Source organism: Micromys minutus (assembly GCF_963924665.1).
Source record: "Micromys minutus genome assembly, chromosome: 10".
NCBI lineage: Eukaryota > Metazoa > Chordata > Mammalia > Rodentia > Muridae > Micromys > Micromys minutus.
Genome location: NC_137979.1, coordinates 50,782,803 through 50,796,991, shown reverse-complemented (window position 1 = coordinate 50,796,991; position 14,189 = coordinate 50,782,803). Strand labels below are relative to the sequence as shown.

The window sequence follows — 14,189 nt, the reverse complement described above, 5'->3', positions numbered from 1 at the left end:
TTGCTCGTGAAAGAGTGAGCGCCTGGGCATGGCAGGTCCTCATCTGTAACCCAGCACTAAGGGGTGTAGGCAGGAGGATACAGAGAACTCAGGGCAGCTAGCCTAGTAAGAGTGAACTTCGGATTCAAAGAGAGACCTCATTTATGAGAATATGATAAAGAACCACAGAGGAAGCTCCCTGAGACCCTCTTCTGACTTCTGCTTATACACTTAGAGGTGTGGATGTGCACAGACACCTTTAAACTGGGGTAGAAAGGAATAAAAGGAAGATATTTTATTACCTGGCCCTGTGGTTAAGAATGTTAACTGCTCTTACAGAGGACTTGGGTTTGATTCCTACGTGGTGGGTTACAACTCTGTAACTCCAATTTCAATGACTCTGATGCTCTCCTATGACCTTTGCAGGCTCCTGCATGTGTATGGTGCATATAACTCACAGGCAAACACACATGCATTTTAAATTTAAAGTAAATAATTAAAGCCTTTAAGAATGAATTGATTGCCCCAAAATGTTCCCTCCACTCCACTCAGAGATCCCTCCAAAGCTGTCTCTGAGCATGTTTTACCCACTGGTTGGTATCTTATTTTTAGAAATTTTTTTAGCCAAGACAGATGATATGAAGGTTGATCTCGCTTGTCAAGTTGTAGCAGGTTCTGAAATCACTCGTGAGGGGTTGTCTAACATAGGTTGCCCCATGGGCATGTCTGTGAAAGGTTTTCCTAATAGGCTTAGTTGAGATGGAAAGACCCACCCTGAATATGGATGGTAGCATTTTGTGGGCTGGGCTTTGGACCAAACCAAAGAGGAGAAACTGAACACAGCTCTCTGCTCCTTGGCTATGAGTACATTGTCCAGCTTTCTATAGCTGCTGCTGCTGTGATGTCTCCTAACCCTACCATAGTCTACTTGTGACCAAAATAAAACTCTAAGGTTGCTTTGCAAAAAGTGTTCAGAAACCAAGATAGATAATTAGTAGAATTACCCATGCTTTATGAAGAATTCAGTCCATGAGCTTTCTGCCTTTCCCCTTTTATACAGGATCTCATGTGTCCTAGGATGGCTGCAAACTTGCTGTGTATCTTGAGAATGACCTTAAACTATTAATTCACCTGCCTACATCTCTAAAGTGCTGGGGTTACAATCGGTGCAGCAACCTACCAAGTTTATGGGATGCTAGAGTTCAAACCTAGAGCTTAGTGCACACTGTGGGAGCACCTGCAGTCCTTCTCATCTGTATCCTCAGACCCATTCACTGCCTTCCCTTCTCTTGTCTGTTTGAAACACTGTCTCTTTATACCCCTTATCTGGTCTTAATTATCAGTTTAAGGTTTAAGTTTACTATGTTTTCTGTTTGTTCATTCTGTTCTGTTTTGTTTTTGAGATAAGGTATCTATTTCAGACTTGTCTGTCTCCACTTCCCTTAGTGCAGGGATTGCAGGCATTATTACTACCACACCCAGCTAATTCAATTGCATTCTAAGAATAGAATCCTTGGTGCTGAAATGATGGCCCAGCAGGTAAGATTTGGCTTCACTTTCCAGCACCCACTTTTGGTGGCCTACAAACTAACTCCAGGAAATCGGATGCCCTCTTCAAGCTACTTGCATACCTGTGGTGCTATGTGCAGGCACTGGTACATACTCATAAAATAAAAACATCTGGGTGTAGAAGTATATGCCTTTAATCTCAGCACTTGGGGGGGGGGGCAGTGGCAGTCAGACCTCTGAATTCAAGTACAGCTTGTACTACATAATGAGTTCCAGGACAGCCAGAGTTACATAGTTAGACCCTGTCAACCAAATCTTAAAAATGGAATTAACTCTAGCTAAGCATAGTGGCATGCACCATTAATTCCAACACTCAGGTGGTAGAGACAGGCAGATTTCTTGGTTCGAGGCATATTAGTCTACATAGAGAACTCCAGGCCAACCAGAGATACATAGTAGTAAGACCTTCTATTTTAAAAAAGAGGAAAAAAGCTTCATTTGGGTCAGACCATTGCCTTAGCAATTATGAGGACTTTCTTTCTGCTCTTGTTTCCAGCACCCACATGAAGGTTCACAATAGCCTGTAACTCTGTCTGTGATTCCAGGGGATACAGCACTCTTTTTTGGCTTCTATAGGCACTAGGCTTGCTTGTGGTACACTCAAACATGTAGCCAAAACATTCATAGATATGAAAATAAAATTTTAAAGTAGATTTCTTATGGTTTGCATTTCAAGTAAATCTATGCACAAGTAATGATCATAGTCTTGTTTTAGTAGAATAAACCTTTGTTTTAGCTGGTTAAATTTGTTTATTCTAGCAGTGATTTTTGTTTGTTTTTCTAATATTGTTTATTGACAGATACCACATTTAAGTGATTAGCGTCAAACTTTTTTATGTAACATTTTGTAGTTACCAACATGTACTCTAGACAGTTGTCTGTCTGCCTCTTTCTCTTTCCCCATATATATATATATATAGTTGTTGTGGTCTGTGTGTGTGTGCGCGCGTGCGTGGAACTAGATTTATTGGCTGATGTGAGCCACCAAACATGGACACTAGGAACAAAGCTAGAATCCTTTGGAAGAGCATCAAGTACTCTCAACCAGGGATCCTTATCCTCTAGCCTGGGAAGTTTTTAATCCTGAGTTTTCATAGAGACCCAAAAGGAAGTAACCAAAAGACCAGTTTTATAACATTTATATGATAAATGCATATTTCGATGAAGCAGAATTGAGAAAATTGTTAATGGTCATAAATTAAAAGTTAAAAAAAATATCTTTGTTTTTTAGTACAACACCTCAGGTATTGAGCCCCACTATTACATCTCCCCCAAATGCATTGCCTCGAAGAAGTTCCCGCCTTTTCACTAGTGACAGTTCTACAACTAAGGTAAAGCTTTCTGTGTGTCATGTTTATTAAAACTTTCTATGCTGAAATTTCTATTCATTGCTAACTTCATCTCAAATAAATAAAGGGTTTTGTTTTAATTTTTTTTGGAGGGTCCATTATATAGATCATGCTGGTCTGGAAACTGCCATCCTCCTGCTTTAGTTATCATCCAGGGTGCTGGGGTTATAGGGATGCACCACCATGCTGAACTAAATAATTATCTAGAGAGCTAGCTATAATTTTTGTGACTCTCCTTGGTTATTGATAAATATGTCAGTCTTGAAATGACCAAATCATAATAAAAATGTCGGTGGCTTTTTTCAGGAAATAGACTGGAGGAAGGACACAACAATTTAAATGTACAAATGTATTTCTTTATTCTAGAAGAATAATTCTATATCATAACGGTTATGGTTGGTTGCACAGTGCCTTTGATAAATTACACAATTCTATACATACAATCACATGCAAAAATTCATGGAAAAACTGGGAAATGTCAATGAGGTTTGTAGTTCATATCTTATCACTGAGGAAAGAATGAGCAAGAATTTGGTCTTGTTACTGTCTTTCTAGAATAATTTTTTTAAAGTTAAAGAAGATGAGAGGACCTTTTTTGTCTTCATCTGCTGACTGACATGAATAATTTACTTTTGACAGATCCCAGTGAGTGACTTTGTGCTCTGATGTAATGTGACGGTAGTATTTTGATATAGTGTTGCGTTTTCTTATTTTTAAATAATAAATGGGAATGTGATGCACTTTCAGGAAAGATCTGCCTTTAGGGCAGACTGACCTCGGTTACTGTTAGTTGTGCAATGTACTGTGATGTTTAAAATGAAGTGACTCGGCATGCTGGTTCATTCCTGTGATTCCAGGACTTGGGAGAGTGAAGCAGGATTGCTTCAAGTTCCAGGTCAATATAGGCCAAAAAAAAGTAAGGCCCTGTTCAAAACAAAAACCAAACAAACAAAACAATTGGTTTTGAAGACTTGCTTTTATAAAACTTGTGATGAATACAGCAGAAGGACTAATGAGGATCACACCTTCATCTTTTTTCTGTGTAGTACTGTAGGAAATGTTAATGGAGAGACACCTAGAAGAATGAGTATGATGAGCGTGGAATTTTATTCCTTTTTACAGGAGAATAGCAAAAAGTTAAAAATGAAGTTTCCACCTAAAATCCCAAACAGAAAAACAAAAAGTAAAACTAATAAAGGAGGAATAACTCAACCCAACATAAACGATAGTCTGGAAATTACAAAATTGGACTCTTCTATCATTTCAGAAGGGAAAATATCCACAATCACACCTCAGATCCAGGCATTTAATCTCCAAAAGGCAGCAGCAGGTCTGTTTGTAAATGCTTACTGTACTTCTGTGTTTCTATTTTATACTTATTTTGATTTTTCTTCATGCCTTTATTGTTTTTAGATTAATAATAGCATTAAAAATTGTTATAGTTGATATTTTTATGTTTTAACATTTGTGTCTCTTATCTATTTCTGTGGCTATGTTTATCCCCAAAGAAGCCCAGAAAGGGCATGAATCCCATGGAGCGGGAGTTGTAAATGGTTGTGAGCTGGCACGTAGGTTCTGGGAACTGGACAAAAAAAAACTTTTAACAACTGAGCCCCTTAACTTAATTATATTTTATTTTTATTTCATTTAGAGAGAACGTGAGTGATTGTGTGTGTGTGTGTGTGTTCCAGGGATCAAACTCAGGTCATCAGGCAAGGACTTTTAACTACCAAGTAATCTTGTCACCCCAAATACTGGAATTTTTTTTAAGGAATAATTTTTAGTTAGCAGTTTTAGAAAACCAAAGTTTTATGTATTTCTCCTTTGTTTATCATATTCTTTTCTCCTAGAAGGTTTGATGAGCCTTCTTCGTGAAATGGGAAAAGGTTATTTAGCTTTGTGTTCATACAACTGCAAAGAAGCTATAAATATTTTGAGCCACCTACCTTCTCACCACTACAGTACTGGTTGGGTCCTGTGCCAGATTGGACGGGCTTATTTTGAACTTTCAGAATACATGCAGGTAAGTATACAAAGATACATAAATCGTTCTAGAATTAACTTTTATGCTTAAGGCTGATCATAAAAGTTAATATTTACTAATTTATTAGGTGGTGTTCATATAATTATTTTCTTAGTATGTATAATTGTCTTAGTTAGGATCACTATTGCTTTGGTTAAACACCATGACCAGAAGCAACTTGGGGGAGGGTTATTTTGCTCACCCTTTAACATATAACAGTTCATCATCAAAAGCATTGAGAGGCCTGGAGAGATAGCTCAGCTCAGTGGTTAAGAGCACTGACTGTTCTTCTAGAGGTCTTAAGTTCAATTCCCAACACCCAAATGGTGGCTCACAACCATCTGTAATAGGATCTGATGCCCTCTTCTGGTGTGTCTTGTACTCACATACATAATTTCAAAAAGCAGTGAGGGCAGGAACTCAGAAAAAGCAGGAGCTGGAGGCAAGAGCTGATGCAGAGGCCATGGAGGGGTGCTGCTTACTGGCCTGCTCCTCGTGCTCAGCCTGTTTTCTTAACAGAACCCAGGACCACCTGCCCACAGATGGCACAGCCCACATTGGGCTGGGTCCTCCCCCATCAATCACTAATTTCAAAGATGACATTGAGTAGGATCTTTATGGAGGTGTTTCCTCAGTTGGGGTTCCATTTTTTTCAGATTAACTGTAGCTTATTTCAAATTGATATAAAATGAAGAGATATAATAATTTATAAATAAAATTACTTTTTATTGAGATAATTTAAACTTAGTGGGCATTTTTGAAAAGAATTTTAGAGAACAATCATCAAGTTAATGTAAATTCTTTATATTGTTCTTTATAAACTTAATGCTATGAAGAATCTTATATTTAGTTGAAGATATGATGTCTTAATAACAGACTCTTTTGTTTTGAGGCAGGATCTTTTCACCTTGTCGCTCTGGCTGATCTAGGTTTCATGTAGGCCAAACCATCTTTGAACTCCATAAACCAGGATTACTCAAACTCCTAATTCTCTTTCCTTCTTTCTTAGACTGTGGCGTTATAGATATCTCCTACCATCCCTGATTTATGAACCCATGTAGGAGTTGATTCCAGCACCCAAATGGTGATTGATACATGCTACCTTAGCATTGGAGAGAGACCCCCTGTCATCAGTCCTTCAATTAATTTATTACTTTCTTTTTTGTTCTCATAGATCATAATCACCTGTAAAGTTTAGTTTGTTTCTTTTTGGGGTTTTAGGGAGGTTTTTTGTTCGTTTTGCAGGGGGAAGGTTGTGTGTGTTTGTTTTTGAGAAAGGTTTTCTGTTTAACCCTTGTTAGCCTCATACTCAGATCCACCTGCCTCTGCCTCCCAAGTGCTGGGACTTAAATCATGTGATGCCACCACAACTACCTGGCTTTATTTTATTTTTGAGACAAGGTCTTGCTATGTAGTCAAGGTCCACCTTGAGTTCACTATATGCCCCAGGCTGGCCTCAGTTTGCTAGTCCTGTTACTTTTGTATTCAGTCATAGCTGATAATTGATTTTGAAAGGTGATAATAGCTCCTGAAATTTTAGAAGACAAAAGTATCTGTATGGTTAATTGCTTTGTTATGTTATATAACCTATGTTTTTTAGAAGCACTCACAACTTTTAAAGAGATTTGAGGGGAATTATAAAACAGCAAACTGATTCTACATGACAAGTCACTGTTTTGGGGGCAGAAGTTCCCAGTTTTATAAGTGTTCTTTCCCAGGGCTGGAGAACAACTCAGCAGCTAACAGCACTTGGCATACCTGCAGATGTCCAGTTTCCAGCACCTACAGTTAGCTCACAGTAGTCTGTAACTCCATCTCTAGGGCCTTGATGGGTTCTTCAATCAAAAAACATTTCTTAATTTCTGTCATTTTCATTAAATACAACCCAAATTTTTTTTTTCTGAACTATGACTTTGCACATTTTGAACTTACTAAGGTGTCAAAACTAGAAGATACATTGGTCTTATAAATGTGAAGTTTTTATAAAATTTCTAAAAAGCACAGTTCTAGAAACTGCATTTGGAGAGAGAAAAAAGTGACCTGTTAGCTATGGGGAGGCCTCAGGAAGGGGCTTTTGGTTAGTAGGTACTGCTCCTCTAGCAGACATAGTGCTCAGTGCCCTTCATCACTCAGCGTGCAGTACAGTTGGTAGCCCTTCACCTCTTTATCCTCTAAAAGCTTCAGCTTGGCTTTTCAGTAAGTTCATGTTCTCTCTCTCCCTTTAAAATTATAGCTTATGTGAGTGCTCACATGTATGTGTGTGTCCCCTGGAACTGCAGTTCCAGAGAATTGTAAGCTGCCATTGAGTGCTGGGAATCAAAGCCAGGTCCTCTGCAGGGCAGCCAGTGTTCTTAATCCCTGAATTCCAGCCCCATTTTATCCCTAGATAAAATTCAGGAACCAGGCTGTGAGTGTGATTTCCTCAGTGTTTGACCTCTCACAATGATTTCTCCCTATACTAAGTCACAGAAAGCACTTGCAGAAATTCAAGACAGTAATATGCACTACTAGCCTGTGTGTGCAGTTTCACTTACAATTCTTTAATTCCAGGCTGAAAGAATATTCTCAGAAGTTAGAAGGATTGAGAGTTTCAGAGTTGAAGGTATGGAGATCTACTCTACAACACTTTGGCATCTTCAGAAAGATGTTGCTCTTTCGGTTCTTTCAAAAGATTTAACAGACATGGATAAGAATTCACCAGAGGTATGTTAACAGCAGTCACTTTTCTTTTTCTTGTTTGATTTTTGGGTGCAGTGCTAGGTTATGCTAGGCACATAATCTTTACCTTTGAGTTAGCATCCATGGCTCCAACATAGCTTTTGATCATCAGAACAAATATAGTCCTGTATCACTTAATGACACATTCTGACAAATGCATTGTTAGGTAATTTTGTCATTTTTGCAAAGCATCATAGGATATAATTACACAAGAGTTCAGTTATTCTTCACTACACAGCATGATCAATACTAACTCTAGACCTCATGAGATTGATTCGGAGAAGACTCTTCTCACACATGCAAAAAAGTCATGTTTGGCGACTCATGGCTGTAACCTCAGTTCTTGGAGGACCTGTCCAAACAACAGAACCGGACTTTTATCTTCAAAAAAAAAAAAACCAACCAGATTTTGTGTGGAGCAAATACATGCCATAGTGAGTGTATTTGGACAACATTTGGGAGTCCATTTTTTCCTTAAATTATGTGGGCTCCAAGGATTTAACTCCAGGTCATCAGGCTTGGCAGCAAGCCCTCTTTCCAAGTCAGCTTGCTGACCCTTAATTGCCATTTTTAAGACATAGAGTGGATTCATATATACTAATTTTATAAGTATTTTAGGACTTCTCTAATGTATATGATGAGGGTTTATTTGAAGGTCTTTCCCCTCTGGTTTCAGGATCATGCTGTTTTCCCTAGACTATTCTTTAACTCTTGCCTCCCATTTGGGTCTCCCACTGCCAGAGTTATAGGCACTCACCTGGCTTTTAGTGATACTTTTGTGAGGTGCACATAAACCTGGATTCAAATTGCTGTTCTCTTCTGACTCACAAGAAGACACAAATTAAATACTAACACTAATATTTATCTTTAAGAAAATCACAAAACAGTGCCATGCCAGTAAGATAACTTCAAAAGGTATTGTGGGCGTGGTGAGATGACCCAGCAGGTGAAAGGAGAGAGCCAGCTCCTGAAACTGATTGTGATGCGGAGTACCTTTATCCCACACTCCGAAGGCAGAGGCAGGCAGATCTCCAAGTTCAAAGCCATCCTGGTGTCTACTAAGTGAGTTCCAGGACAGAGGACTACACAGAGAAACCTATCAAAGAAAAATACTCTGCTCTTCCCTGAACATGTAGAGCTTGTATGAATAAAAGTTTTTTAAAAGAGAAAATGATAGGAATTTCAATTTCTTCAAGGTTTTGTTGTTTTTTGTTTTGTTTTGTTTTTAGTCTTCTAAATAAAATCGAGACCTGACTTTAGTCACAGGATTGGTTTTGTTTTGTTTTGTTTTTTTTAACAAAAAAATGAAATAAAAGTTTGATCAGAAAAAATGGCTTAATGGGCAAAAAAATGGTTGTGCTAGCATGAGAACTTGGATCTCCAGAACCCATATAAATGCCAGGCATAGTGTAATAAAACTGCAGTCCCAGCAATCAACAGGGAAGACACAGGAAGCAGAGACAGGCAAGCCTCTGAAAGCTTGCAGGCAGCTAGCACACTGCACACAACAGGCCACACAGATCCTGTCTCAAACAAGGTGGAAAGCAGATCCACATTCACACCACACCGTTTTTTAGGTAAAAATTAAATTCAAATACAAAAAAATTAAAATCATAAGTTTTTACATTTGATGATAGTTTTCTTTATAGAGCATAAAAGCTTTTAACTGGTTTTTGTTTCTGTTTTGTCAGGCCTGGTGTGCTGCAGGGAACTGTTTCAGTCTACAGCGGGAGCATGATATAGCGATTAAATTCTTCCAAAGAGCTATCCAGGTCGATCCAAATTATGCTTACGCCTATACTCTATTAGGACATGAGTTTGTGTTAACTGAAGAACTAGACAAAGCACTAGCATGTTTTCGAAATGCTATAAGAGTAAATCCCAGACATTATAATGCATGGTAAGTAAAGAAACAAAGTCTTACTAAAGATCTTTTACTTATTTATTTAGTTTGTGTATGTGTGGGCCCTGTGGGCCACAGCAAACAGTGGAAGTTAGAACATAACATTAAGGGTTGGTTTTTCTCCCAGGCTTGGCAACAGGCACCTTTACCCACTGAGTGGCTTTTTTTCTTTTTAAGATTTATTTATTATCGGTATGCTGCCTATTGTGCTTGTGTATATGTATGTATTATATAAGCACATGCATGCCTGGTGTCTTAGTTAGGGTTATTATTGTTGCAACAAAATTCCATTACTAAAACAAGTAGGGAAGAAAGGGTTTATTTGACTTAAACTTCCATATTACTGTTAATCATCAGAGGAAGTCAGGACAAGAACTCAGAGTAGTAATCTGGAGGTAGAAGCTGATGCTTGCCTTACTTACATAAAACCCTGGATTCTATTATCGTCCCCGAACCACACACATATGCTGACTGGCTCAGTGGCTCATGCTGTAATCCCAATACTGGTGAGGTAGAAATGGGGATTAAAAGTTCAGTGTTATCTTTGGCAACATAGTGAATTGGAGGCCAGCTACCCTATACCGCATAAGCCATGCTCTCTCTCATAAATAAATAAATAAATAAATAAATAAATAAATAGATAGATAGATAGATAGATAGATAAATAAATAAATAGATAAATAGATAAATAAATAAACAAATAAGTTGATCATATATAGATCAAATATTTATTAATAATAAAGCATAAAGAAATTATAAGAAAGTCTGTAGCATATTAATATATATGTGAACATGTCTAACTATTTAAGTAAAGTCTAAAAATTTAGAAAGGAGACCAAGAAAAGGTACTGTTAGGTAATAAGAAAGGACAAGGTTTGGACAAAAGGATACATTTTCCAAGAACTGAGGATTTGTACTTTTCTGTTTTACCTCTATTGTAAGTTTTTTGTTGTTGTTCTGTTTTGGTTTTTGTGGTGGATGTGTGAACTCTGCTTCTTTGTACAGATATACTAAGAACCATTTTTACTTTCCAAATGAATCCTTGTGTTGTTATTACTTTGAGACAGTGATTATGAAAAGTTGGTCTTTTTTAATTTAATGACCCATTAGTCCAATAGAAACGAAACATAGCCAGTCAGTGAATAGATTTGTTGCATTCACCCATGTAGAAAAAAAAAGCCATAGTAATGGTGACACATACCTTTAGTCACAGCCCTGAGGAGGCAGAGGCAGGCAGAGCTCTGAGTTTGAGACCATCCTGGTCTGCAGAGTGAGTTTCAGGACAGCCAACACTGTCTTAAAAAACAAAAGAAAAACATTCTGGAAGAAGAGTTTTTCTAACCAGCAATTCCTACCCTTTTTTTCTTTTTGTTTGTTTAAACCACCCTATGATAATATTTTTAATATGTAAGTTATGTTGGTATATAAACAATTGGTCTACATATAATAAAGTATAGTATAGAAAAAGAAGGAGATTGAATTTACCAGAACTGGACAGCCATAGCAGGACATACAATTATTTCCCAGCTATTTGGGAGGAGATCGGAAGATTGCTTGAGCTAGGAATTCAAGGCTAGTTTAGTCAAATTTTAAAAGAGAGAGAGAGAGAGAGAGAGAGAGAGAGAGAAAGAAAAGAAAGAAATTTAGGCCGGGCAATGGTGGTGTACATCTTTAATCTCAGCACTGGGGAGCCAGAGGCAGGCAGATATCTGTGAGACAGGATAGCCAGGGCTACACAGAGAAACCCTGTCTTAAAAAAAAAAAGAGAAAGGGAATAATTCAGCAAAGTGTTTGCATACATAATCACTGCAGGAATTAGCTGTTCCATCTGTGATAGAATGGTCAGTTTAAAGGTGTGGCTTTTCTATTATAGTTTTCCTGTTTGGTTAATTTATTGTTTTCACTTATAAAAATGTGTCTTCTAAAATGTTTCAGTGATTTTTATTATGATTAATACTTTTTGTCTCCCCATAAGACATTATTTTTTCCTATTGTGTATTGAAATGTCAGGGGTACGCTAACTGTCTTATAAGTAGAAGAAATAAACTAGCAGCCAAAACGTGTGTTCTTAACATCATACTTTCCTACTATTTCAGGTATGGTTTAGGAATGATTTATTACAAGCAAGAAAAATTCAGCCTTGCAGAAATGCATTTCCAGAAAGCACTTGATATCAACCCTCAGAGTTCAGTTTTACTTTGCCACATTGGAGTAGTAAGTAACTTTGTAAACATGCTCTGTTACCTCTCTATTAAGAGTTTAGGTAACTTGATGGTTACTGTAAAAATTGAACTGTTTTGTTAATGAAGCAGTGTCTCAGAGTATTTACCAGCCTAACTAGCACCTTTTTGACCTCTAGTGAGGAAATATACCTTGTGGGGCTGAGGATGTGATTCAGGAGCCACAGATTTCACCTTTAGCATCCTCACACTTATAAGTTTAAGGCTAGCTTGGGGCTACTATGAGACCTATCTCCATATTCAGAGAGGAGTTGGAATCCTCTGTGTGTTTGTATATTCTTTTTTTTTTAAGATTTATTTATTTATTATATATAAGTACACTGTGGCTGTCTTCAGACACACCAGAAAAAGGGCATCAGATCCCATTACAGATGCTTGTGAGCCACCATGTGGTTGCTGGGGTTTGAAATCAGGACCTCTGGAAGAGCAGTCAGTGCACCTAACCTCTGAGCCATCTCTTCAGCCCTTGTATAGTCTATTTGTTTTTTCTTTTGTTTTGGAGTGTTTGTCTCAAATGCTGTTTTGTTTCATTGATTAAGACTTGTTTTATTTTTAATTATGTGTATGGATGTGTTTACTTGACTACAGATGCCCAGAGAAGCCAAAGGCATCAGATCTCCTGAAGCTGGAGATGTAGGCAGTTGTTAGCCTGGGAACCAAACAAACTGCACCCAGACAAAAGCATTGGCATCTCTGCAGTGACTCGTTTTGTTTCTTTGAGGCAGTTTTATGTAGCCCAGGATGTAAGGTGTAATTGAGTGGCACAGGATTCATGACCAAGTTCTTTGAACATAGGTTAATATTTAGAGGGTCAAAATAATCCTGTAGAAATGTGTTATCTGCATAAATGATAAATGCATTTTCTGTGAAGGGTAAAACCAAGTTTTACTTACTTTTAGACTTGGTTTTACCCTTCTATCATGGGGCTGGAGAAGTGACTCAGTGGTTAAGCAGAGGACCCAAGTTTGGTACCTAGCATCTACTGCAGGCAGCTCACAACCACCTGTAATTCCAGCTCCAGAGGATCTGAGGCTCCTGGCCACCTCAGGCACCTACACACATGTATGTGTGTGCACATACATACACACACCATTATGTATACATAATTCAAAATCAATCTTTTAAAAAATATTTAATCATGAGTATTGTCATAGGCTCCCTCCCAGTGGTTGGATTAGAAGTCTGAGGACCAAGGTTTTAATCCTATAAGAAATTTTGTAACATCTCTTGAGTTCAGGATGCTTTTTAAGAAATTATTGTTATTGGTGAGGGACAGGGAACAGTCATATTGGTTCTTTCTTCTACCTTACACAGGTGTGTGTGTGTGTGTGTGTGTGTGTGTGTGTGTGTGTGTTATATATATATATTATATATATGGGTTATTATATATATTATATGGTTGTTATATATATAATATATATATGGGTTCTGGGAATTGGACAAAGATTAAGCTCTTTACCAACAGCTCTTTCTGGCCCTCAGTGCTATCTTTGAAATGGAGCACTTGCTAGACTCAAAAGAGAATTAGAGATAATCTGTTAATCACTTTGTGTCTTGGGTATTTTGCTATTGCTGTGATAAAACACCAAGACCAAGGCAACTTAGGAAGTGTTTAATTTGGCTTATGGTTTCAGAGGATTAAAGTTCAGGATGGTGGAGCAAAGGAACGAGAGAAACTTGGGACAGAATGGTCTTTTGAAACCTCTAAGCCTGCCCTCAGTGACATCCCCTCCAACAAGACCAGGTCTCCTAATTCTGTCCAAACAGTCCAACCAACTAGGGACCAAATATTCAAGCATGAATTGTTCTTATTCTAAACAGTGCATGTAGTAATGAATTACTTAATATACTTAAACCCCTGTAGACAATCCAGTTAGATTACACAGCCTCATCTCTAAAAGTTTAACTTGATAACTCAGATTTGTAAGCTCTTTAAGTTGGGATAGATGATAGAGTGCCTTATCTAATTGACAATTATGATGGACTGGGTGTTAATTATATATCATAGTTCGTAGTTGACATATGCTCAGTTTATATATAAGAGAAGAGGGTTTTTTGTTTTGTTTTTTTAATTTGGACAGAAAAGGTGAGATGTTGGAGATTGGTCCTTATGCCTTTATTTTGGTTCCCTAAAAGACATGCTTCCAGACCTGAGGATCCCTGCCCACAGCTAACTTAGATTGATAATTTTTAAAAATTGCCATACAGCGAATGGCTGGACAGAAAGACAGGGGTGGGACTTTTAGATTATGCAGGCAAGGGGCCAGGAGAGAGGGGAAAAGAGAACCACCATGACAGACAAGGAGAAAGATGAAACTTAAGGCCTTCCATCATGTAAGAATCCAGGAAAGTGGCCCTACAGTTTACTTCCTCAGTTAGATCAAGAGTAGCAGAGACAAAATAAAGAT

General features: G+C 37.8%; 1 protein-coding gene across 3 annotated transcripts in view; it reads left to right on the top strand.

Annotated features, from left to right (window-relative positions):
• Positions 1 to 14,189, top strand: part of CDC27 (cell division cycle 27) — a 41,729-nt gene that overhangs the window by 20,106 nt on the left and 7,434 nt on the right. For 2 of the 3 annotated variants that reach the window (XM_080924589.1, XM_080924591.1), the window contains 6 exons: positions 2,780 to 2,879; positions 4,020 to 4,227; positions 4,748 to 4,920; positions 7,471 to 7,623; positions 9,330 to 9,538; positions 11,638 to 11,755. In XM_080924589.1, the coding sequence (XP_080780715.1) occupies positions 2,780 to 2,879; positions 4,020 to 4,227; positions 4,748 to 4,920; positions 7,471 to 7,623; positions 9,330 to 9,538; positions 11,638 to 11,755 (961 nt within the window). The remainder of the gene's footprint in view (positions 1 to 2,779; positions 2,880 to 4,019; positions 4,228 to 4,747; positions 4,921 to 7,470; positions 7,624 to 9,329; positions 9,539 to 11,637; positions 11,756 to 14,189) is intronic. The other variant, XM_080924590.1, reaches the window with a different exon arrangement.